Source organism: Struthio camelus, chromosome 4 (genome assembly GCF_040807025.1).
Source record: "Struthio camelus isolate bStrCam1 chromosome 4, bStrCam1.hap1, whole genome shotgun sequence".
Taxonomy (NCBI): domain Eukaryota; kingdom Metazoa; phylum Chordata; class Aves; order Struthioniformes; family Struthionidae; genus Struthio; species Struthio camelus.
In genome coordinates, this window is record NC_090945.1 from 56,698,748 (window position 1) to 56,725,848 (window position 27,101).

The 27,101-nt window shown below is 42.2% G+C and overlaps 1 protein-coding gene across 1 annotated transcript in view; it reads left to right on the forward strand.

Annotated features, from left to right (window-relative positions):
• KDR (kinase insert domain receptor) overlaps positions 1-10,894 on the forward strand; it is a 34,632-nt gene extending 23,738 nt beyond the window's left edge. Inside the window, exons 23-30 of the mRNA XM_068942869.1 lie at positions 1,243-1,365; positions 1,501-1,612; positions 2,027-2,126; positions 2,242-2,347; positions 4,057-4,208; positions 8,011-8,107; positions 8,205-8,293; positions 9,172-10,894. Coding sequence (XP_068798970.1) covers positions 1,243-1,365; positions 1,501-1,612; positions 2,027-2,126; positions 2,242-2,347; positions 4,057-4,208; positions 8,011-8,107; positions 8,205-8,293; positions 9,172-9,391 — 999 coding nt within the window. The 3' untranslated portion in view covers positions 9,392-10,894. The remainder of the gene's footprint in view (positions 1-1,242; positions 1,366-1,500; positions 1,613-2,026; positions 2,127-2,241; positions 2,348-4,056; positions 4,209-8,010; positions 8,108-8,204; positions 8,294-9,171) is intronic.
• The last annotated feature ends 16,207 nt before the right edge of the window (positions 10,895-27,101 follow it).

Genomic DNA, 27,101 nt, shown 5'->3' on the forward strand with positions numbered 1-27,101 from the left:
TGCAGAGTGAAGAAGCAGGTCATGCAATTATTGACACAAATGTTAGCGATCTGTATATGATTCGTGGTTCACTGATGCATGGAAGAATGATTAAGTACTTGGAGGAGGGGAGTTGACTTATGAGGATAGTTAAAGGAATTAGGGACAGATCGCTAGTAAGTGGAGCTAAGCTAGAGTGAAAAGAGTTTGTTCTGAGGAAATTGCCTATAGTTTGTGCAGTGGGATTGGAAGGACAGCATTAAGGAGAGATGATGCTTGCATATGAAACTCCATGAATCTCTCCGTGGAGAATCTTTTGCCAAATAATTAATACCTGGGCAGTCAGTAATGCCTCCATTGCATTTTGGCCTTCTCCTGTGGGGTTTCATCCTAAATAGGTATAGTTAATGTTTCAAAGGATATAAATGCCAGCAAGGGAGAGAATTGCCTGCAGTTGTATAGAAACAAAGAGTACTTACATATGGGAAAAGGAAATAGAAGCTGGGAATATAATCTGGTCTAGAATGCGTGTTAGGCGTAAAAGTGCCTACTTCAAAAGGAAATAGAAGGTGGGAATATAATCTGGTCTAGAATGCGTGTTAGGTGTAAAAGTGCCTACTTCAGAGCCTTTTCTATAAGCATGCATTTGTCTACATTTTATACATCCTGTTTGGTGTATATGTATATCTTTCCAGGATCTGTATTCCTAGTCCATACTGGAAGCAAATCTGCAGCTTCCTACAGAGCCTGGCTTTTCTACCTCAAGCTATTGAAGCTTGAGTTTTAAGTCTTTGGGTTGCTGGCTAAGCTGTCATTCTGTATAGGTTAAGGTGTAGACTTTCCTCAAGATTACTTTCTGTTGGAATCGAATTGGCTTTATAGTGTGGTATTTTTTCAGAGGAAGAGTGGAGCATACAGATTTGAGTGAACCGAAATAAATCTAAAGATAATCAGATCTGAACCTGTTTTGTGTCAGCTTCTTAGGATAATAAATTAGCTTACTTCAAAGGCCCTGTCTGCATACTGGATAAACAGATGTATGTTTGGACTTGGGAATACAAGTCTTTCTGAGCCAAATCAGTTGTGACCATCAAAAAAGCACTTAAAATCTGTAACAGTTGATGCTGAGGTTCCTTTTGCTTAAAAGGTTTTAAGAACTATCTGGCCTTTGAGGGTGGGAGAGCACATATGTGAAAGAGATCAGCTCTGTGGATAGAGCTGTGACAACAGGCAGCGTGTGAGGTTGTTTACTTCTCTTTGCAGTGCATCCACAGGGACCTGGCTGCTCGTAATATCCTCTTATCAGACAATAACGTGGTCAAAATCTGTGATTTTGGCTTGGCTCGAGACATCTACAAAGACCCCGATTACGTCAGGAAAGGAGATGTAAGTTTCAGACGCTGTACTTGAGAAAGATTTAATTCAAAGTTGTGATTCCATTCTCACCATAAGTGCATTTGTGGAAACTCAGTTTTTTACTAATCTACAATATTTTGGATTTTTTTTTTTTAATGCTTTCAGGCCAGGCTACCCCTAAAATGGATGGCACCAGAAACCATTTTTGATAGAGTATATACCATTCAGAGTGATGTATGGTCTTTTGGAGTTCTGCTGTGGGAAATATTTTCATTAGGTGAGTCATTTCAGTTTCATTACTAAGCCATCTTGAAACTGAAATATCTGTTAAAGAAAACAGTAGAATTGTTCTTGGATCATCTTTAACATTTTACTTCTTAAAAATTTCAAAATTATGAAAACTTTTTTTTTGTTTTTTGTTTATTTTTTCCATCAAAATAAAATACTCAAATTCCTCAAAGTACAACTGTAAGAATGTGGACTTGAAATGCGTCTTCATGCAATTTCAGTATGTGATTATGTGCCTCATTTACTCAATCAATTGCCGTTGCCATCATAAATATAAATTGTTTGTACAGACAAGTATGCTGAACTACCTTATTAGCTTGGGCCATAGTGAATTATTTGTTTGAAAATTAAACCCAGAATTTAAGTGTCTAATGCATTAAAATTGCCATTGCTCTCATTTTAGGTGCTTCGCCATACCCTGGAGTGAAAATTGATGAGGAATTTTGCAGAAGACTGAAAGAAGGAACAAGAATGAGAGCACCAGACTATACAACACCAGAAATGTGAGAAACTATTCTTCTAGCTGTCCACATATACCTCACAATAATAGCAGGTGTTTGAATACGCAATATGCTCTTTTTTCTCTATGCTAATATTTTAATGGGCTTGTCCTTCTAGGTACCAGACAATGCTGGATTGCTGGCATGGAGATCCTAAGCAAAGACCAACTTTTTCTGAGCTAGTGGAGCACTTGGGAAATTTACTGCAAGCCAATGTCCGTCAGGTACATGAAATGTATTCTGTGCTTGGCAAAGCCATCAGCTGAACCCCGTCTGCCCCCCAGCCACCGTGAAATTCTGTGGCTGGGTACTGACTGTTAAAGCCATGGAGGAGCGAGCCCTGGCTTTTTCTATCGCTCCCATCATTTAAGAGCAGTTGGGACAACTGTCAGAAAAGAATGGCTTGGGAGAGGAAAGATCACAGAGCTGTGTCGTGGTGACGAAAAGCCACCTCACTCTGCCAGCAGAGGTTTCCCATAACACTACTCTTTTGGCTATTTAGCTTTGAATAACTTGGTTGCTGGTGAGTTATCAGCATAGGGTCACTTCCCTGCTCTATCTCCGTTTCCATGTATGTATCTAACTGCGGAGACATTTCAACAGGTTACTCCTGTTGATTTTTCCACTACAGAAGATAGATATCTTAGTATATGAGAGGATGGGCCGCAATGTCTTAAAGACTCCTCTGAAAAATTAGGGCACTGGCATTTCTGTGTGTATCAGCAGCTCCGTGAGTATAACAGTATTAAAAATTGTCCAAGGTGGTGTAGTAAGTGAGCCTTCCAGTTAGAGTAAACGGACCTCCTTTCTGGTTCTCCATCTTGTGGCTCCCTCTTCATGTACCACAAATGTGGGCAAGGCCTGGGAAATGGATGCAAACCCTTTAGACTGAGGCTGAATTTTGCCTCATGCTCTGCATTTATACTTGTTCTCCCTATCCAACCTATTGGTAGTGATGAGAATTCCCTATCCTTTAAAATTCCCTATCCTTTAAAATTACCATATCCTTTAAAATTACCATATCTTCTGTGCACCCCAAAGCTCAGAAAAAATAATTTGTTTGCTTTCCTAAAGAATCTCTTGAATCTTACGTATGGTCAGAGCACATTTTGTGTATATTTGACCATAACCAATATAGTAAGATTACTAATGATTTAGACCATCTTGCCATGAACTGTAATGTACTGTAACTGTGAAAGGCAAAAGGGATTTTTGCCCTGATAGCTAATAGTTAATTGTATGCGTATCATGATCCAAAAGGGATAGATGCAAAAAATGCAAGATTTCCTAAATTTAACTAAAAGATTTTGTATGGGAAATGCATTACCAAAGGATGCATAATCCATTTCTCTCTTCATACCTCAAAGGGAAATTTAAATGAGTGTAAGAACATTTTAAAGAATATTATTATTGTTAACCATATCAAGTTAAATGCCAGAGTATTTTTAGAAAACTTCCTGATTTGCTATCTGTTTCATTCCTTTTTTCATTTACCTTTTATGCTTAGTCTCATCTTTATAATTCATATGTTGTAGTCCAATTCAATCTCATTTTTATTTTAAGGTTATTTTTTCCTTCAGGTCCACATTATTTGTGTTATTGGGATTCAAACATTACTAAAAATTACATTTTTAATTTCAAAGACATCAAGACAAAATGCTGATTATACATTATATTACAGTATGTCATTTAAACATCATAATTTTGTATCTAAAACTATGTGACAGTGGCTCTTTAAGTTTCCCTCTTTTCATATAGCTGCTCCTGCAAAGGTATATGTTCATATCAAAAGATATAATGTTCATAGTTTAATAAAATAACCAAGGTAGTTCTGTTGAACTGATGCATTCTCCATGTATGTGTATGCAACTGTTTATGCCTATATATCTGTACAGCATATTTCATTTTTATATTTTTTCACTGTATTTTGCAGGATGGTAAAGACTACGTTGTCCTTCCTTTGTCAGTATCACTGAGTATGGAAGAGGATTCGGGTCTCTCTCTCCCAACTTCACCTGCTTCCTGTAGGGAGGAAGAGGAAGTCTGTGATCCTAAGTTCCATTATGACAACACAGCAGGAATTAGGTATTTTATATGGTGGACATCCTACTGGGGCCTCTCGGCAGTTTTTGTTCATTTTGGGGGCAGGGAAAATGAAAGGAAGAGAGTTCAGCTGCTCTGGTCCATATTTAACCTTGTCCATAGGGATAAAAATGAATCTGTAGAATTTCTGTAGGCAAAAACTAGTTTCTTACCTCTCCAGATGTTAGTGATAACCTTCAGATTTTTTTTCACTGTCCTTTTAAGATTTGATATTCTCATTCAGGAAAGTACAAGAGTATTGTTATTTATTTTTTAAGAAACAGAACAAAGACAAAGTTTTTCTAATCCAACTGTGTTCATACTCTTATATTACAGCTATAGATCTGTCGGAAGGTAGCCTCCCTGGCATTTCTGCTCCTAAAATGAAAAAATCTCTGGTAAACAGGCCATGAAATGATAGCTAAGGGGAATGCTAGGTAAATACTGGTGGGCTGTTGAGGCTTCTGGTAGTGACAGATGCTACTGGGTATCGTAGCAGAGATGACTCCCCTGGTAAAAAGATGTTTGCAGTAATGCACAGCACGGCTTATGTTAAGATGAAACTCTAGAATTTGCAAGGACCTCACACGTGGGAGCCTATGTGGAGGTTTCTTTCCACAGGATATGAAAAGGGATTTTCTCACCCAGAGCTGCCTATGAGCAAATTCAGTCAGCTTAGATACTGGGAGTCCAGGGGTGCTTGCTGCTGTTTGAGAAGGAGGAGGAGGTGGATAGAAGGACTTAAATGCAAAAGATCAGGGCAGAGATGGACTCTGCTGACAGCTTTCTTATAGTTTCCACAGTGCTATCTGAGCCCTCTGCCTCACTGCTTGTATTAACGTCTACCAAAGACAAAGTTCCCTGTGATTTTGGGTGGTGTGAGATCACGTTTTCATATGGTTATGGAAAGGACTATGGAAAGGCGCTGCACAGTTAGAGTTTCAAGTAGACTTGTGGTCCTAGAGCTGAACTCCCAGCCCCATGTTTTAGTAGTGAGGCAGTCCAAAATATGGATATTTAAAAGATGCAAAAGCATGATATGACACTGAAAACATCATGCTTATGTTCAACTTTTAACACTTCACGTATGGCTTTTCCCAGTCCACACTTCCTGTTACGAAAAGGAGTTAAATCTCACCATCAAACTTTCAGAGAGACTTTGAGCAGCTTTTGTATTGTCTTACAGTGTCACAGAATCTGAGAGAAAGCACCCATGGAAACCATGCTAGAAGAGGCAAAGTGCGGACTATGAGACATGTTTTGGGGCTTTCTTTTTCTGTTCTTGGAGCTGAAAATTATTTTGCAGGCGTGGATCTTACCATGCACGTAGTGGAAAATGTTCATCTGTTCAGTGATGTCTCTTTTAGTATTCACAAAAATAGTAGCTAAGATGAGAGACTGATTCATGTAGTCTTCAAAGCTGGAGGAAAAGCAGCAAGCATGGGGGAAATATGATTATGAATTTTTAGATTTCAAGGGTAAATTTGAATGAGTAGGACCTCCTAACATTTGCCATATTTGGCTCAGGAACTAGCCAAGGCAGTTTTTGGACCTTAAAGATTGTCATTAAGAAAGATTGTCAGGTAATGGTGAGTTAAAAAGGATTTGGAGAAGGGTAAGCATAATGCCTATCTTTAGCAAGAAAGAAAAAGGAGTCATCTGGGAATTAGGTTACTTTGATTCCGGGGAACTATCCTAGAATAAATAATTAAATAAATAATGGTAAATATCTACAGGAAAATAAAGCGATTAAAAACAGCCAACATGGATTTGTCAAGAAAAATCAAGTCAAACTGATCTAAGTTTCCTTCTTGGAAAGAATAGTTGGGCTGGTGGATAGCAGGGAAAGTTGCTTCTGATTTTCTGTAAGGCTTTTTGGTTGTTTTTGTGTGTTATGTGATAGTCTAATACAAAATGCAGACACATGTTGATAAATACTGTTAGGCTATCAGCTGAGAACCCTAACCATGAGGCTAGAGACAGACTCTATTATTGCCTCTCTCTGGCTCCACAGCATTTCTGCTTCTGTTTGCACAGCTTAACAAGGAGGATCTCATTCGTTTTAACCAGCGTGGAAGACGTAGACTGACTCTTCTTTGGGCTGAGGAGAACCAGGGCTTGCGTATCCTGGGTGGTCATTCAGATCATAGAGTTAATATACAAAAAATAGGATTCCTAGTCCTTACCATCCCAGGTAACCACAATCCTGGCCATGTCAAGGTCCTCTGCAAGACTGAAGCAAAATTTAAAGTAAAAAAAGGGACCTGTTTGTCTAGAGATGTGGCAGGGAAGCACTTGGGACAGTGTTTGTGCCTGCATGGACAGTTAGATGTGAGTGTACAGGGAGCTTTCAGGCAAGGTGTGGAGTGAATTTCAGGTCACTCAAGGTTAGTCCAGGAAAGTAAGTGTACTAGATTATGGTCTTGGGGATAGGTGGAATTTAGGTACTTTTGGTCCTGGCTGGATTGGGTGGGAAGTAAATTATGTTGAGTGGACTGGATACAGTTGGAGAATAACAGGAACAGAAGACATGGTTGGAGCAGAGAGCTCAAAAGAACTTATTTTGTTTGGTCTAGGAAGAGCAAATAGGGAATGTGGTAAGAGTTTTCGGTATATAAAAGGTAGCTCTAAGGAGGATAGTATTCAGTTATTCCCTGTGTCCCCCAGCAGAAGGATAAGTTTTATTTACAACAGGAAGGACTTGGGTTTAATATTACAAAAACATTCCAAAGTGTAGCTGAGCATCTGAGCCGTCACAAAGGGAACTTGTAAAATCCCCGTCAAATTAAATGATTGTCTGTTGGAGAGAGGCAGGACTCGGCATAGTTAGACTCAAAGCTGGGAAATGGGATAAATAATGCTCTGAATTACCTTCGGCTTTGTGCTGCAGCATGGCATGGCTGAGAGAGAAATCATCCCGGGGAAGAGCACCACACTACTGCAGGCAGACTGGCCTAATCACCTCCCTTAAAAACAGCCTGGGTACCCCACCATGGCCTCATCTGGTGAATGCAGGTGTAACTCCATAGCTTCCTGGAATACCTTTTTCTTCATTAGCTGTTAGGAAGATAAATTGGTCCTGTTTTCCTAGTGAGACAGTAGGGATGAGGTACAAGCAGGCCTTTCTTCGGAGACCTCAGCTACTGTTGCCTTTCTGCTCTGATTTGGGTTGGCCAGACCAGAGACAACATCCATTTCATTACATTACCACTTAGACAGAGAGAAAGTGGAGGGTAGCTGTTGTGTTTGCTGTATTAGTACTTCCATCAAAATCCACTTTTTTTTTTTTTATTGAGTTATAGATGTCATCCTAGTCAGAGGACTTCTTTTGGAGAAGAGCCTTCAAGAGAGATGTAATGCTCCCATTCCAGACCCCCACGGCTTTAGGGAGGAAGACTGCTGAATCTGCAGTTGTTGTCCTAGGTCCAGCCAGGGGTCTCAGAAGTGCAGTCCAAAAAAAGACACACATGTCTGTGCGCCAGGCTCCTCTGTTTATTGTACTTCTAAGCTAAGCTTGCAGGAAGTGAAGCCCTCCAGCGTTACTAAGGAAAGGAGCTGTTTTCTCAGAGCCATTTCTTAGAATTTGCTTGAGGATCAAGGTTGTCAGGAGCAGAAGGTCAGAAACATGCCATTTTCTAGGAGGTTCATCCTTTTCAATAAGTGGATATTTTGAGGTTTGCATAATATGTTTTGACAAAAGGATTAACTTCTCGGTAGAGAGAGAAAAGGATTCTGATATCATTGTGCCATTAGCAGCCAAATTGTGGATAGTGGAACAAAACCTAATTTTTTTTTTTCTTTTCAGTCAGTACCGACAAGGTAGTAAAAGAAAAAGCCGACCTGTGAGTGTGAAAACTTTTGAAGATGTCCCACTGGTAGCCACTGTAAAGGTTGTTCAGGAGGTAAAACTGTCCTTTGTATGTCTCTTCGTTTTATTAATATAGCTTTTTCCTTTTTATCTCTTTCTATTTAATTGTTTTCTATCTAATATCTTTACAGGAAAACCAGACAGACAGTGGGATGATTCTTGCGTCTGAAGAGCTGAAGACACTGGAAGAGAGAGATAAGCAAGTGAAAATACCCTTTAGGTAAGGCTCAGATAGGATTGAATTTGACCTTTTGTCTGCAATAATGCAAAAGATCATAGCTGTGTGAATTTTCTTAAAAGAAGAACTCTTTTCTTACTATACCATTAAAAGCACACAATAAGCAGTAGCACACTGGATGCCTGGTCATCTGTGTTCGGTACCAAGACTCCCATGTGCACAGAGATGAGAGGTAATGCAGCTGTTGAGAGCATCAGACAGCATCGCAGAAAGGACTTGTGTTCCTCAACTACAAAAGCACCAACAACTCCATGAAGGAACTGAGGCAGTGCCACACAATTAGGCAGTTTTGTGGTGGCCTATCTGCAAGGTTTCTTTTCTTTTATTTTATTTTTTAAACTGACTCTTGAGTTTTCAGGATGTACCTGGGTGTATTTTCGGAGCATTGTACCGGGCTTTAATTGTGCAACTCACAGGAAACAGTAGCATTCATGTAGCTGAAATCTCACGTATGCTTTTAGAGAGCTTCTCAAAGGAATTATTTTTTTCCGGGACAGCTTCAGTGCCAGCAGAGGTATAGTGTAGTTACAATTGCAACATGGCTGAAATGTATGAAGCCTCTTGAAGTTTTCTCTCTCTGTTTCATCTACAGTCACAATCTACCTCCCACAGTGTCAGGCTGTATTGTCATAAAATTATCATTATATGTATTAGTGAAACTAACAGGAGAATGGAAAGGTTTTACCTTGTGATGAGGCATACGTTTAAAAGGGCTTAAAGCCAATTTTGTTAAATGTACCATTTCACTTTTTTTTTTAATTGCTGTGATGGAAAGCAGCTGTCTGCAGGGATCTCCTATCTGCCATTCAGAGGAAAGTCTCCACAGCTATCTCAGGCCTGTTTGTGTTTGGTTTTTGCAGCACGCTGGCGCCCAGCAAGAGTAACGAGTCCGTCATGTCTGAAGCTTCCAACCAGACGAGTGGCTACCAGTCCGGGTACCACTCGGACGACATGGACACCACCGTCTACTCCAGTGAGGAGACTGAACTCTTGTGCGCCCAGGAGGGTTCACCCCCGCTCTGCTGCGCACAAACGCTCGCGTACGACAACGCCGTTCCCCTCTCCTCCCCGCCACTCTAGGGCGAAGCGAGCAGCTTGTGGATTCCCCAGGGATATGCGTTCGTTGCTTGGGCTGGTGGCATTCAGGTTTTATGTATAGAAAGACTGCGTTCATGAGATTAAGAAAAGATGTTTATTTTTTGTGAAGAAGATACAGGAGTATCTTGCAGCAAAACTGCGCAGTGACAGGCCATGGGCCACTTTCTTTGAGAGACATTGGCAGCTGAGGATGTAAAGCCCCCTCACTGTTGTGAGTGTGGGTGTTGTGTTGCCCTGATGGCAGAGGCAGTGTGGTGGCCTTTGGGGCCCCAGTAAAACACATGGCAACACTGAGCGTCTGCCCAAACTGGCAGCGGCATGGTGTTCAACTTACTCTTTCTAGTTGTACGAAATAAAGATACAGCCCAGCTTTTTTGTTTTTCCTCTTGCGGCTGGACTCCAGGAAGGAAACAACATGGCTCTGGCTTCTTGTTTCTCAGAGTTATCCCTTGCTTGCACCTCCACAAACAAAAAAAGGAACCTGCATCTCAAGGCTCTGGCACACACCAACAGTTTGTGACTAAACATAGGCTGGGCTAAATATAGATGGAGCTGATGGTCTCTGTCCTTGATAGGGAAAAAAGTTGCTGTACAAGACCTCATGAGCTGCATTACCTTGGAGCAGACTTCCCGGTCAGGTTGGTTAATATGGGGGAGGCAGAGCTCTGATCCAAGTGATGGGACATGGGGGAGGCAGAGCTCTGATCCAGGTGATGGGACATGCATGCCTAGGGCATGCTTCCCCTCTTGAGGGTGGTTTTGGAGTTAGCTTTCCTCCCGTGCCCCCTTAGCCTCTGCCAGTTACATACCTGAGGACTTAGACTGAAATGACTGCAAAAAATTCCCACCACTGAGTCGTCACTGAGTCAGCCTGTAAAACAGGTAGAAAAGGCAATATCATTTACCTTAGGACATGGATACCTGTAGTCCTATGAGGTATCCTAAATGTAACCTGCGTTCGCATCTCATCCTCCCTCCCCCAACCATAGGTCCGATTCTTTCACTTGCAAACTCAGAATTGGTTTGCACCAGCAGAGATTTTGGCTTGTGCAGTCTTGCATATCAGTGACTGGTTTCACGACAACTCAAATGGTCTCCAAGTGGTGATATTTTAATTAATTATTGGACAACTTCTTACCTGTATTCTTGTAGTCCCAGAGCTCTATTGATAGACACAATGCAGACTACAAGATTTTAAAATGTAAAGCTATTTCTACTGAATTCTTTTCTGAATTTTTTTTAGTGTTTGGGTTTTTTTTGTTTGTACTTACTATGTCAAATGCCAGCAACCATGAATATAAGACGTATACAGTATTTATAGCCTCTTTATGTAGAAATAAATGTAATATATTAAAATATAAATATATGTTATATAATGGATATTGTACTATTCACATTTTGTATCTGTGTTCTGTAGCATTACGAAGGTCACAATTTTTCATAGCTAAAACTTTTTACTTTATTAAAAGGGATTGGAAATTTAAAGGCAGGGGCTATGAGTAGATCTGTTTGCTCTTCTTGCATTTATTTTCTTAAATTCCTTCTATTGACAAGGAAGATTTTCAGCTGCTCTATATTTCGAGTACCATCTAATGAATCAATTTATTTATACCATCATACAGGACTAGCACTGTTTCTATGGGTACCTATACTAACTAACTTCAGCTATTTTTAATAATTGAAAACACTTGTATTCAGAGAAGTGATAGAGGGATAGATTATTAGTACAGACTGAATCACTTCTGAAAGTGTTTATGATCTTCAGTTAGGGAATGGTTGATCTGATTGTACTGTGGCTTTTGCCTGGGGAGAATCTTATTTCCCTTACAGCCTTTTTTCATCTTTTCCTATTTGTATTTCTTCCACCTCTATTCTTAGAGCTGAAATGCTGGCCCCCACTCTTGTGCAGCAATGTTTTATTTTAAGTCTATTTTTTAAAACTGCACCTTTTGATCTTCTCTATTGTGCTGTGTATTCCTTCCTTCTCACTGCAAGGCTGATCATCATAAGCATATCAGGAATCAATCATAAGAACGTCTGCTAAAACCTATGCAGTGGAAATTAAGCTACAAACTTCAGATTTTAGTTCAACTTCTGTTTATTGCAGTTGGAAACCTTAAATAGGCTACTGCGTAACCTTAAACAGGCTACTGCGTAGTGAGAGCACTTGTCCTAAAAGCAGGAGATCACACTGCTAAACTCTTCTCAGGCTGAGTACTGGCCAGATACCTTCTACACACTAGATAAATGCCCCAGCTGCAGGATGGTAGGGTGTCCAGCTTGAGATATTTCTCCATTCCCCTCCTTGAACCTAAAGCATTTTGCAGCTAGGAAAGCAAGAGCTGGGAGGTCAGATAGATAGATAGAAGAGTAAGTCGGAAACTTCTTAGATCTGCTGTAAGGAAGGACTTCTAGGAAGGACTTATGTTCCTGTTTACGTATTTATGACACATATCTTGCTTCACAGGCAAGACTCTAGCTGGTAGACTGCAATTGAGAGCCAATGGTGCCTTCTTTAAAAAAAAAAAAACCTTCGCAATTTGTTTGTTCTTCAGTATCTTTAATGAAAGTATTCTGCGTATTATTATATGATTGTCATAAAATACTGAATCTGGCAAGGCTTGAAGGGTACCCTGCAGAGCTGCGAGTTGGAGAGCCCTGGCAGAGAGGTGAAGATGGATGCTCTTCAGTGGTCATCAATGTCCATCTTCCCTAGATCCCGAATTCCCCAAGATTTAGGATGTTCAATTTAAGGGTATAAATGTTGTATTTTTGGTTCCTCTGCAGCTTGGTGTAACAGATAGTGTGCTGCACGCATAATCATCAGATGTGCAAGCGCAAGTTAACAGTGTTTGCAGTACATCTGAAACAGTCATCCACCATGATGCAAACTGATGAAGCTGCAAAATGGCCATTTCAGCTAATGAGTTTTGACTTGAAATCCTTGACAGCCAATGAAACTGTCTTGTGAGTTCAAATCATTTTAAAGGTACCTGGAAAATGTATGAACTAGCCCCCCTGCTTTAGGAAAGGAAATCAGATTTTTTTTAAAAAGTATATTCAGTGTCAAGAACAAGAAAAGCTTCTGTAAATGTGTTCATTTATTTGGCATCCAGTTCCACATGTCTTCTCCTACATGGCTACTCCCTTTAAAACAGCTGGACTTTTTGTTATAGTCTGGATGCAGCACATTCAGCTGTACTCCAGTCAAGCTACTGTGTTTTAAATTCTAAAATGGCTATTTTCAATGAAACAGTGGGTATAGTGCACATAGATCTGCAAATGCTTCACAAACCAGACCTTTCTTTATCCCCGTTCTGTAGCCATGCAAAGAAATGTCAGTACTTGGATCAACATCCGTATCCATGAAGTTCATGGGAAACTCCAGCCTGGATTTGAGCCCAAGGAACTGCAAATAGAAGGGGTATTTGCAAGATTTGGGATCTGAATATATCACTATAAGCAGCTGAGTAGGGGTGAGGCGAGGTATTGATTGGGCTGGCTCCTCCAGAATGAACTGGACTTGCTGGTGGATTTGGAAGCAGGGAATTGAGCAGATCAGTGCCTGAAATAGGCAGTCTGGGGGTTCGAGGACAGCGGCAATGTCATCTCTCTCAGTGTAGGCACTCAGCATCTGAAGAACACGGGAGCATTCCAGCATGGCAGCTTGGTCCATCTCCATGCAAAACAATTTTAAAAATGTATTGTATCATATTCTTTGCATGGAAATGTCTTGGGAAACCCAATCTGTGCCTCAGTTTTTCTTGTTAACATAACTCCACTCAGAAGCAAGTCTATTTCACATAGGCATAAAAAACCCCAACTGAGAGTATTATTATGATCCTCCCTGTCTTTTTCTGATGTGAATGTCTCCAAGCACCATGCCAGACTCTTGAGACCTAGTGCTCATTAATCCTAAAAGTAATGTGTGACTAATATGGCAAGCACTGTACAATCATAGATCCATTGAAATTGGGGACAGAATTTTCCTGCTATTTCATCTCTTTTTGATGGTTCTAAGGCTGGAAAGCATACTTAGATAGCGTGGGTAGACTACATATATAAAGCTGGATTTTGCTATTTTTATGTGAAACATTCCCAAACCGTGAATCATCTGAGGTTTCCCCTCGTCACTGACACTTGAGTACACACCCTGTGTTACCTCGCAGTATGGGACCTAACAAAGCAACAGTAAGGGCAAGAAAAACAAAGTTAACGTTTGTTCTTACTAATTGACAAATTTATTAGGGACAGAAGTTAAGCAACAGAGACCTTTTCTTTGGATTTCGGCCCTGGATTTTCATTCTGCCTGGCTGCGCGTTGCATTCTGTGTCATAATATATGTCCTCAGCTCCTGAACCCCTGACATTCGGGCTGATTAAGTCCCAGAAGGTCATTGGGAAACATAGCAGGAGTTCTTCACATATGGTGCTGATAAACATCGCGGGGGCTGAGATAAGGAGCTGTTCAGTGTAATCTTAGGAAGCTTGGGTTTTGTTGCCATAAAACTATACAATGTAAAGCCTAATCCCTACACAGATTTAATTAGCTGTTAAACATATCAGGTTCATGATGAAGGGTGTTCTGGTTACCTAGAGGTTATTCATTGACTGCCACCAGTTGGTTCGAATGTGAAGTATCTCTGCCTTGCAGCTTGTTAGGATGACATGCAATGGTGAATGATGGCTGCTTTGTAAGTTTGAACGAAAAAAAAGGCAAATGAATTGAATTTGCAGGCCCAGCTCTAGTGCCAGACACAGCCTCTGGTGCCAGGAAAAATGTCAGTGCCATGTGATTTCCTGAGTCTTGACCAAAAAAAAAAAAAAAAACACGCTTTCTTCAAAAGGTGGAAGATATGAGTTGGGGTTTATGAGGCTTAACTCTGCCTTCCAGGGAGAGCTGAGCTGTTCAGCATCCCACAGGGCTGTTGCTGCCCTCTTGTTCTGTGTAATTATGCTAAGTGGCCTCCCAGCTCTAATAATGACTTCACAAAGGCAATAGCTACTTTGAGTTTTATTTCTCTTGGGCTGTTTTCACACTATAATCAGAAGCATGACTGCAGCACGTTAAAGATATACCCAAGGTAGTTTTAAGCCTGCCAGACTAAGTACCAGAATCAGTGAAGATTAAGCAGCCGCCGCATCCCATGTGGGCAGCACGGCACGCAGCAAAGCCAGCACGGCTGACGCCGAGCTCGCTCGCAGCAAGTGTAGTGTACAGCTAGTGCACAAACCCCTGCTCTGAGGAGCCTCTTTAACACTGCAGCCGATGGGGCCGGTGGGCAGCTGGGCCTTGGGTTCAGTCTGCCTGGACTCAGCAGTGCTGCATTAGCATGGAGCAGGGGAGAGGAGAGAAGGACAAGATTGAAAGACAATTCTAATAATTGCATATGTCCTTTTCCAATATGCGTATGTTCTTGTACTGGAGAATTTTACTTTACGTCAGGCACTCAGAAACAGGGTTATTATAGACTAAGAGATTGCATGGCAGGACTGGAAGGCTACTGCTGCTTGTTGTTAATCATCCGAAAGCTGCCTTACACAGTGTATTTCATGCAGAAACAGGCCCCCTTTTCCCTAAAGTTTTCTAGCAATTCACTTACAGACTTGCATAAAGTGCACTGTCGAGTGTCTTACCCTGCTCAGGCTATGGTTTAAGAACTGATCAGCCAAGCTGAAACATCAGAACCAGCAATGGCCCCTTATGTTTAATATCCTTTAATGGATTTCTCTTCTTTGGATTTCCCACTTGCTTTCTGAGCCTATGTAAACTCTTGGCATCTGCCACACTCTGCAGCAAGGTCTTCTGCGTCTCACTCAGGAAGAGCCACCTTTTTTGTTTTTTGAATCTGCTCTGTGCAAATTTTCACTTGATGGCCTCAGTGCATGGACCTACTCATATTCTCCATGTTATTTAGGATTTTATGGATTAGTCATTCCCTTTCCATCCAGAAGATTTCTAGCCTATAGGAAAATCTGCATCTCCAAAAATCTGAAAGTGCATCCTCTTGGTGAGGAGGTGACATCTGCCTGGCCTGAGTCCCAAAGCAGGTCTCCACAAAACACTCAGTTTCCGGCTAGCGGAAAGAGAGTGTGGGACAGGCATCAGAGGATGGAGCATATCAAATGATTTGCGTGACAGACATACCACAGTATTTGCAAACATCAGTCAATGTCATGATCCATTTTGTTGGCGTCTTCTCAGTTCTGCTATTTTTGGCTGGGGAAACGTTTCCAAGGGTTGGGCTGAACTTGTCTCCTGTGTGTCCAGCATAGCCCCATTCCCAGACTGTTTGAACTGGCTCCTGGCTGGCTCCGGGTCAGGATAAGATGCAGAAAGCAGAGGCTATATGGCTTGAATGCAGCACAAACAGGGGCACCATTTACCTCTACAAACTACCAGAACAGAGTGAAAGTAGGGCCTATCTTATCAGTTACTTAGTGAGTTAAGGCTTGGGGGTATAAAAAGTCTCTTTAAACTCTGGGTAACACTCACAAACAGAGCCCTCGGGAGATAACTTCACAAGTGGAACTTTTTGGGTGCACTTATGTGTAGTTTTAAATTACAGTCACAAAGACATCTTTATATTTTCTGATAAAGTTCTTAAACTGGCAACAACTATTTAACATCACAGTTTAGTTAAGTACTAAAACAGCAGGGAGCGTGCAGATAAAGCAATACAATTTTTAACGTATGGTGTGGTAATGCTATTGAAACAATAGCTTTAGGCATTTCAAGCATATTTTCAGGGTAATGGCACTAATTTTTCATGAGGATTATTAAGTTTTATTAGCAATTTGCATCTTAGTATAATTATATGCATATTAGAGAAATCAATATTGTATGATGTAGAATCCCTTAATGGCTATACAGTTTGTTGAGCCTGTTATGGGACCAGTTTTAGAGTCAATTTAAGAAGGAATCTTTATAATTCTGCTGGAATCGGGCTTTGTACAATGAGCTAAATGCCTTAGACCTTGAAGAGAGTGTTGCAAAATCTGTCCTCAGTCTTGAATCTTTGGACTGAAGTGACAGTTTTACAAGTAAACTATAGAAAGTCATTGTCGTGTGTTTAACTGTCTTGCCCATACTCTTGACTGCTAAACTTCACTGAAGTTCCTTACCACTGCGCAGCTTTCAAGCAATTTTATAAATACACACAGACACACACATATATATACACATATATATACACAAATCAGCATGCCATAAAAGTGCTTCTTCTTCACCCATTGCAAATATTCACTGATCTTCGGTGCAAAACTGTCTGTCACGTTGGTGCTTGTGACAGATTTGTCATCTGATTTTTGATTAAATGCTTTTCGTTTTTCATAATATCGCGCTTTCTCCTTTTTAAGGGCTTTTACTTAAAGTGCGGGCAGATGACAAGTTACCAGAGCTTTAATTTCTTAGCATCAGTTTCATTAATAGTCATAATACTTAAGTTGTATCTAGACCCTCCAGCCAAACATGGGATAACAAGAATTCGGAAGACTCTCCTATCCCAGTAAACAAGGCAGGCCAGGGCACACTGGATAAGCAGAGAAGCCTATATGGGACCAGTGTTTTAGAAAGTGCAAAGACAGAGATGGGGGCTTTGAAGGAAGAGGGGTACATGCTTGGCCATGCTGAGCAACTGAAATCCAGCTGAAAAGCAGAGATCGTGGGGAGTGGGATGGGAATGGTGGAGGTGGCACGGGGCAACCATAAGCAGTTGCTGGTGCTGCTGCAGAGGACAAAAGCCACCCGCCATCCTTTCCAGAGTATTTTTTGAAATGGCAAGACAGAGAAGCATCTTTCCCTGTCCGCTGTGTATCAATTTATCCTCTTCACTCCAGCCGAAAGGATTTCTAGTACACTTGGAGATATTCCTGCAGATACTTAAAAGTCTTCAAAAAAATCAATTCTCTGCGTTCGTTCTTTTTTCTTTTTTGTTCTTTCTTTCTGGCTTGCTTTCTTTCTTTTTTTGTGATACAGACAAGAACAGTAATACTTGGCTAGTATCTTGTGGAGGGAGAAATATTTGTAGGGAAAAGCTGTTTTCTGTCTCCTCAAGCACATCCATTGAGGGCAGCCAGGGCAAGTTCAAAACAAACACAAGGCTATACTTCTTCATCTGTGCTCAGTGAGCCTGTGAGACTCCTTGCAACAGGGTCCCAGCATTTACATGGGTTCAAAACTGGGCAAATTAATGGAAGAAAATATTCAGCGGTACTAAATGTAAAGCCACGATCTCAAATTCAAGAAGTCTCTCAGCTGCAAATCTTCAGAAACTGGGATAGGATAACTGCGAGAAGTTCTGCTATCTGCTTTTTTACTCTTTCTTCGGCTTCCACTATCAACTGCTAAACGCTCCTGGAATGGCGTTTTAGTGTACTGTAGTATGTATAAGAGCTCTGAAGTTCTTATAAGTTAACTTACAAGTTCTGACAGCTAACTAAAACAGTGACTTAACACCGTAATTCTCTACAAAAGCTATAGTCCTCAGGCTGCATATAAAAACTTACAATGGCGTTTTTCAACACACATTAAAACAGCAGCTCTTAGCGGAAATAATCTGCACTGAGCGCCATGCAGGTGAGTACAGGGAATTCTGCTAAAATTGCTCTAAGCAGTTTAGAAGAGTCCAGAGCCCTTTGAAAACTAATATATCTCCAAAAAGTGAATGAACAGATCCTGAATCAGATGCTTTACCAAGCGTGTGTGACTGCCGGGTGCAGTCTGATTTCAATGATGCTTCATCGCCACCGTGTACCAGCTGCGCAGGCTGTACTTGATGTTGGCAGTTTGTTTAAGCTGTGCAACCTTTGGATGAGAGACTTTAGGCCCTGATTTTCAGCCTTTTGGCTGCAAATAAACAACACATTCCTGACATTTCAAGTACACAGCAATAATATCATGAGCCATAGCAGGCAGATGACAAGTTGTGCAGAGGAAATCTGCAGCCTCAGGAACTGATGGGTTTCCTACACCTTCTAAACAGATTGACTTGTGCTAAATATATATATCCTGTATTTCCACACAACTTGGCAAAGAAGTCAACGTGTTTACTCCTTTTTTTAATTAAGACAGAGAAAAACACAAGATGAATGCAAAGTGGTAATTAATAGAGCAAAAAATAAAGCACATTTTTGTTACCATTCCATGCTTGTATCTGTAAGTTCACTGAACACTAAACCAGACCATGCTCAGCGATGCCCAGAGAGGGAAAACTCATTGACATCACTGGGAAATGTGTGTAATTAGTAATTTTATAGGGAAAAAATTCCTGGACACTAAAGCACGGAGGTGCTAAACAGCTCCTGAACGTCAATGAGATGTAAACACTGTTTGCCTTTGGGTCTTTGAATGTTCCCTGGCCATATGAACCTTTCTGAGGTACTCACGTATGTTGGCCATGGGAAAGTCTCCAGTGAGAAAACATAGCTAAATACAGTGAGCTCAGCTCTGACCCTCTGCACGCTTCTTGCAAGGCTTGCGTGTCCACGGCTTCTCTGCAGGCAGATCACTGCACAGAAAATGTGCGTGTGCAGAAAAGGCACACTGGATTTGAAGCTTAGCGTTTGAAGTAACGGAGCATGATGCCAGGAGAGCTGCAGCCTAGGACCGGCATCACCCCTGTGTACAACGTTCTTGCTGGGGTTAGGTGGCTGGGAGCCAATCTGGACCCAGAAGTTACACAGCTGTGCGTGATACATATTAGTAAGAGGCCTCTGCAGGGCTATAACACAGCAGTTAACTTGTCTTACTTATTCCTATAACACTTTTTACCTCTTTCCCATAAAGCTGAAGGAACCCAGTTGGCAGCTTTATAAAGCCGCCCCCAGAGAAGGGGCAGACCCCCTTTTTCAGCTGACACCCCGCTCTCTGCGTGCTGTTCCAGGGACCTGCTGCCTCGCTGTAAGCGTCCTCCCAAGTGAGGGATATGAAGCTTTTTTTACAAGCTTCCTCCACAAATATTCTCATAACGCTGGGGTGGGGCCCCAGGAAGTTGCAGAAACAACTCACTTTGCTCCCCCTTGGAAAAGGCTGTATCTTGAGAGTTTAAGATTAGCCCTTAGGTCTTAAGTATTTAAATAGCTTTTTCCCTTGCTCTCTTACTTCACACACATATATGCACTGACACCTTAACATTTTAGTCTTCCTCCCCAGTATCCTTAGAACAAGCTTGTGCAAATTTGGTCTAGCTTTTCTTAATTACTGGTGGGGATAGATGGAGATATAAGTAAGGCTGTGACTGGCATTGCAAAAGCAAGAGATAATCAGCTCCTGGTAAGTGATGCTTACGATGGTGCTAGGAACGTAGTGAGAAAAATCCAGTTACAGCTGGATTTCTCTATACTCAGCCCTCCCCAAATAAGGGCATTTTAAAATAAAATAGATTATACAAGTAATGCGTTAATATTAGCGGTAACTCAAATAAAAGGGAAAAATAGACAGGCCTGGAGGAACCGAGAGAGAGAGAGACCGAGCCAAGCCCCCATTGCCGTAGCCTCGCCAGACCTCCTTACTGAACAGAAAGCCAACCCGATTTCCCTGCAACGATGCGATTACGATCTTTCCTAAAAGTCACATGCATCAGCATCAGCAGTCTGGGCACCTCCAGCGAGGCAGCCCGCGCGCCTTCTGCCCCAAAGAGTGTGTTTTGCTCAAGCCCTCCTCCTCCTCCTCTTCCTCCTCACACGGTTGTGGTGTGAGGTGGGAGCTGCGGGAGGCAGACAGAGGAGACAGACAGACAGCATGGCTACATAAGCATGGCTTCCCCTCAGGGGTCTGCAAGAACCATAAGAACAATGTTATGCAAAAATTTGAATGGCTGGACTTCAATACATGCCATGTCATGACCATTTAATTTTTTTTTTCCCAGCGTTCAGGGCAAACTCAAAAGTTTTTTCAGCAGTACACTGGATTTTGGCCCTCCTATGAACCCCCTCCCGGCAGGGAACACCATCTTGTAAAGGGAATTGAGTGAAACTCACTAAAAATTGGGAGTATTTTCACTGTCAGTTTTAATATAGATTCAATATAGCTTTTTTTTTTTTTGATAAAGAATTTACTGATTGCTCTCTCTGCAGGATCTCACAAACGGTGTATAGAAAAATCGCCTTTCACTGGTCTCACAGCATTTGAAACCCATGGGACATTATCTGTGGAAAAAAACAAGAAGGCAAATTAAATAACAATAACCCAGGCTTCTCCCTGCAAAACAGCAGTCCACTCCCAGCGCAACTAAAGGAAGCAACAAGCCAGATGAGGAAGGTAAACTTCGGATCTGAAAGGAAAAAGTTTCTGGTATATATAAAAATCTCAGGTTCACACGGAAACTGAGTTACAGCACTGCTCCTCTGTGGTCTATTTCAGGACACGCAGCCCTTTTCTGACTATATAATTTGACTCACTAGTTTTCAAATATTTTTCCTCTTTTTAACTCTTTATGTGGAAAACCTTGCACTGATTTACACTTATACTGACAGCTAACATGTAAAAAATCAGAGCTGGACACTGAAGTTCATTGCCTGCCCAAGAGCAGAAGGAAAAATGAATCTCAGCTTCAACATGTGATCTGTAAGGACCCATCATTTTCTGTGATTGACAAACCCATGAGATGGAGAAAAAGAATGGGAAACTGCTTGCAACAATTGCTAAATCCAAGGGCAGAGAATGCTGATGCATATTGCATTTCAAACGTTCCTAGCCTCTAAAGGAACCGCACGAGTTGCACTTAATGCCTTCTCATAGGATCACGGGGTAACTTGAGTTGGAAGGTGCCAAAAGTGGACTAGGTATTGCAGACGTGGTCTAAGGAGTGTTGCGTGGAGGGGGATAACCCCTTCCCTCGCCCTGCTGGCCATGCCCCCGTTCATACAGCCCAGGAGGCTGTTGCCTTCTTGCAGCCGGCACTCACTGTGGGCTTATGCTCAGCTCATGGCCCACCAGCAACCCGGGGCCTTTCCGCAGAGCTGCTCCCCAGCCTGGCAGTCCCCAGCCTGTATCATTGCAGGGGGCTATTCCTTCCCAGGTGCAGGACTACGGCTTTCTCTTTGCTGAATTTCATAAGGGCCCATTCCTCCAGTCTCTCTAGGTCCCTCCGCACGGCAGCCCTGCCCGTGAGTGTATTGACTGCTCCCTCCGCTTGCTGTCCTCTACCAACCTGACAAGAATGTACTCCACCATCTCCTCAAGGTCATTGATAAAGATGTTTAACGTAACAGGTCCCAAGATAGACCCCCCCCCCCCCCGTTATGGTACTCCTCTTGTCACTAGCCTCTAGGTAGAGGATGACCCATTAACCCTCTGAGACTGATCATCCAACCAGTTTTTTACCCATTTAGTTACCCACTCATCCAGTAATATCATAACTGGAGTACAAAGATATTGTGGAAAATAGTGTGGAAGCTTCACTACAGTCGAGGTAAATGACGTCCATTGCTCTCCCCTCATCCACAAATCCAGTCATTTTTATCATGGAAAACAATCAGATTTGTCAGGCATGATTTACCCTTGGTAAATCCATGCTGACTGTACCCAATCACTTTTTTCTCCCTCATAAGCCCAGAAATAGCTTCCAAAAGGATTCGCTTCATGATTTTCCCAGGGATCAAAGTGAGAATGACTTGTCTGTAGTTCCCTGGATTGTCCTTTTGGCCTTTTTTGATGATATGTGCAAAATCTGTTTCTCTTCAATCACTGCAGACCTCTCCTGATCTCCCTAGCCTTTTGAAGAAGACGACAAGGGCCTTGCAAGGACAGCGGCCAGTTCTCTCAGCACCTTCAGATGCAACCCACCTATTTTCTTACTGTGAACATCTTTCATCTACCAAATATTTGAGCAGGTTCTCTGTTTGTTAGTGCTGTTTGTTAGTCCTAGCAACCTGGAGTAGCACTAATAGTGCAGAGAAATTTTTGCACAGAAGGCTAAAACTGGAAAGGCATACACAAACAGATCTGCATTGTGACCATAGGTGAGTAATGGGAGCCTTCATGGTAACACCCAAGGAAGCCAAACTAAAGAAAAGACTGATCTCACAATCTGTTCATTCACGCTAAGAAAGAATCCATTGCCAAAGCTTCACACCAGTATAAATCTGTAGTAGCTGCACATTTTAACCAAAAACTCTTTCAGATGTTTTCACCTCACCCAGTGGTACGGGTGACATTATGTGGGTGAAATGCTCTTCTGTATTAAATAGCCTTTCAGCTATTGTGAGGAGATTGGTACTTGTAATTTGATATTTAGGACCTCGAGAAGTTTGGAACAAGTGTCTGGATCCTTAGAAATACTGAGGCTCCCATATCCGGTTGAGATCAGTAGAAGAGACATGTCTGGTTCGGTTTGGTCCTAGACAGCTTCTGTCATGTGAGACTGCATCCTGGATAGCATCCAGGCACTGAAGCTGAAACTCTGCAGTGTGGAGGATGCCCTGCCACGCAAATACCAGCTAGGCATAAAAAAGAGGCAAGCTCAAATTTAATCTTTTGGATAGAGGGAACACGGAGAATATTTCTGAGCTTGTTGTCATTGTACCTGAGTAATTTCACGTGAGTAAGTATTCTAGTTTGTGTAGACCAACCGAAATTGTCTGTAAGGCTGTGTCTGCATTAGCAGGTAAAGCAGCCCAACAGGGGCAGATTCTGCAGAGCGAGTCTGTTGATGCCGAGGACCCAATGTCCCCATCATATGTGGGGAGAGGAGGTTACCTTGGACTAGCTCTGATCTGGCCTTACAGACTGAACGCTCAGCAGCAGCCGGGACACATCAGTTGTGTTTCTAGAGCTCAGCTTTCAGGTTAGTGTTGCCTGAAGGGAATCCAGTTTGCACACTCTGAAATAGTGCGACAGAGTTACCAGTGTTCCTCCTCGGGAGATTTGCTGCAGATATGGGCTCCTAAATGCAACAGAAATGGTGTTTTAGGTGCAGCCCTAGTTACCCACCACGAATATTGTTCTTGGCTGTAGGATTTCCTATGCTGCCGTAAATCTAGGCACCTCGCCTTGTCAGGATCTTTTCTGAGACCTGTTAATGTAAGCCCTTAGCTTTTCGCAACAAATTGCTCTGAACTTTCTAACCTCAGAGGTTAAGCCTGCTACTCAGTAAGTATCTTATATTATCTGGCTTTATAAACTGGAACAGGGCTGGTGTCATCCCAGCTATAGATATTTGCTCCACTCCTGGCAGGATTTTAAGACTGCAGGTTACACCTGTTTATCATCTAGAATAAGAAAAGCAACGTGATTCTCTGTGTAACAGCACTGTGTTTATCTGAGGGCTCAAGCTCAGGATCGTGAGATCCTCAGGAGACCACATTTCAACTTGGTATCCTGATTTGTGGCCTCTAATTGTTTGTTTTGAAAACAGAACTGTCACCAGTGTCCCTTGAAAGCAGAGCTCTGGGCTTTAACTATGTTGTAGCAGTTACTTGATATTACTGCTAAGATGAGAGTGCACGTCAGTGTTAATTGAGGTCAGCGTTAGATGTGTTTTATTGGCTTCTGATTGCTACCATTACAATCATTATTACTACTGCTTACCTTTCCATAACCTCCTTGGTCATCCATTAAGTAGTATATCTGTTAAATGTGTTTCTTCCCGTCATAATAAATGGCAAATGAAAGATAATAAGGAAGTCGGCTCGTGCTCCTTGAGATTAATGGAAGTGTTGCCCTTCCACCAGCATAATATCAAGCTGATAGTGCAGAAAGAGATATTACAGCATTTCCCTTTTTTAAAAAGACAGGATTATGGACTTCAATAAGTTCTAAAGCTTAAAAGTCAGAACGCCAAAAAAAAAAAAAAGTGGTGCACCTGTCAGCACCACGTGATCTAATGATAAGCACTTTCTGCTGACTTAGAGAAGACACCCTCACGTCTGTGTGTCTGAAAACAGTCATAGGGCACATACATTCGTATGTACATTCAGGTATGATTGTTTCATGAAAAGGGAACAAGGAGACATGATGCCCCGTACCTAACCACAGACTAAGCACACTGACAATCACAGGAAGTGTGCCTCTCATGGTCATATGGGATTTGGTGTATATGTAGCATGATGTGCTGACCAGAAAAGTTAGAGGCCTGTCATCTCATTGCAGGCCATTCAGAGAGACCCTGAGATGGTGGAGGAACAGGCTGATGGGGAACCTCGCAAAGTTCAACACAGATCTGCAAAGCACTGCAACAACCTGTGTGTGGGGTGCAACAACCCCACGCAGCAGCGCAGGCTGGGGGTTGGCTGGCTGGGGAGCAGCTCTGCGGTAAAGAGCCTGGGGATCCTGGTGGAGGAGACGTTGAGCACGAGCCAGCAATGCGCCCTCGCAGCAGTGAGGGCTAACCACAGCCTGGGCTGTATTAGTCAGAGTGTCATCAGCAGGTCAAGGGAAGTGATTATTTCCCACTGCTTGGCACTGGTGAGGCCACATCTGGGACATAAGGACTTTGAAATAGTGCTTGAATGTTTGCTTCTCTCCCCCTGCTAAAAAAAGCTGAGACCACATCACGGGTGCAGAGGAGATAAGCAGCCTGGGAGACCGAAGTCCTCCACCTCCGGGATAATGTGAGGGTAGGTGAAGACTTCGCAGTGTTGACTCACCTTCTATTGTTTGGGTTTGTCCAAACTGAAAATATTTGCTCTTTTTTTTCCAGCTTTTTTGTGGCCTCTAAGCCTAAGCCTAAGACACTGCTTCTACACCTTTGTAAAAAAAGTCTTTCTCTGCAGTAAGGAGTCTATGGCCTTCATAGCAAGCTGAAACCTGATGCTGTAAAGAGTTGGCTGTAACTGGCATTTTGTCTTCACTTTCACTTAAACATTTGGTGACTTTCTCCAAAGAAATAGGATCTTCTTTCGCATCAGCTGTCAAAGCCCCAGGAGGCCATCCTTCAAGGGAAAGATGAACTCACCCGCTTTGTAAGCTGGGCAGTTTGACCAGCCCCAGGTTTTGCATGTGGAATTGGGACAGTGACCTCCCTGCCTCCTGCCCACCTCATTCCCCACACTTGGCACTCCTCACTCGGTAAAACAGATGGTTGCTTCTCTTTCTGCTGCTGCTAGTTTGCATCTGTTCTGATCATCTGCTTTGGCTTCCATTTTTCTAAGTCAAGTTCCTGCTGTGTTTTTACTCCTAGCAGAAACAGATCCAAATTAATATTAAGGCACTGTTAGCTTCTGGCACCCTTCATTTCTTAATAGTTTCTTCTAAACCCATGTGAGTTTCCTCTGAGTAATAGCAAGTAGGCTATGCAGAGTCCAATGAAGAGTAACAATGTCAGGAGTCTGGGACAGCAACTTCGATTTATTTTTCAGGCTTTTAAAAGGGAGCATAAGAGGGGACAGGTTTTGCAAGAACCCAGTTTCCATTTGCCGGGACATGAGGAGTTCCTCTGAAGAAGTGCTTAAACATTCACGTCTCTCCCCCTGGTAAGCAAGGCTGAGAAGTCGCCAACGACAGGCGCAGGAAAGGAGACAACCAGCTAGGGAGACTGATGTCCTTCACCTCTGGGAGGAAGTGAAGCTGGGTGAAGACGAGCAGGCAGCGCAGCAGATTTGTTTCTTCCTGGCTACCAAAGAGGATGACTGTGGGAGAGGCTGGAGGAGTGCCGCAAAAAGGAGCTGGAAGAGGGATCTGGGCTGGGACTGTCTTATCACATTGGCCAAGCTGAACACCGTGTTTGGAGCAATCTCTCCACGAGGTTCCTCCAGCCTAATGGACTGGTTGGAAATCTCCTCTCGTTTTGTCTTTATTGCCTTTTTCCACACAGTGCTAGCAGCTAGTTAACTGAAAAGCGTGCCTGCGATGGAGAGCGTGGTCCTGCTGCTCACAGTTTTCCTCCTAACCACCAGGGACGAGTCCCAGGGGCTGAAAGAATGTGAAGTAATAGGTACTTGGAGGGATGAGGTTTTTAACACTGGCCCATGTACGGGCGATTCAAGGACAATAGCTGCCCATTTCAGGGTTCATACGCCTGCACATGGATGAACTGATTTTAGCATCACTATTTGCCTGTTATTAGCACTTCTTGTACTGGAACTGTCACATGCTTTTAAATTAAACATTGCATTTATCTAGCTAATAAAAATGACAGACAGTGTCCTGATCTTGAGGTTTAATATTTTCACAGAAAAAAATGTTAGACTAATAAAAACTTGTAATTAACAGCAAAAGATGAGCGATCCATTTACAGCAATTAGGCATAACTTAAGAATGGCACTTTAAACCGATCTGTTGAAAGACCCTTTGGAAAAAAAAAACCCATCATTCATCTTCGCACTTCTGTCGATTGAAGTTACTTTAGGGATCATCTTTCAGAAGGAAAACAACTTTAGCATATAAACCACTTTGGCCAGTGTTTATCCTAGCCAAAGTATGAGGACACAACTTAGGTGCACGTAAACACTTAATTTCACGGAGAATTAGTCTGTATTCCAGGGATCAACAGGACAATGTGTTTCAAGCTGCCACTGAAACTCAGAAATGTACATGGCATAAGATTTTTGTCAAATATGAAATGTTACTCATTTATTTCTGCAGACATTTTTTTCCACTGTCATGCAAGTTTTTATATGCAACGACACCCGACAAGGTGACACTGACACTGCTGAGGTGCGGCAAAGATAGAAATAAAAAGGAAATAACGTGTACTTATGTAGGTACGTGTGAAGCTGTCCATGTGAAGGTTTGAAAACATACTCTCCCCATT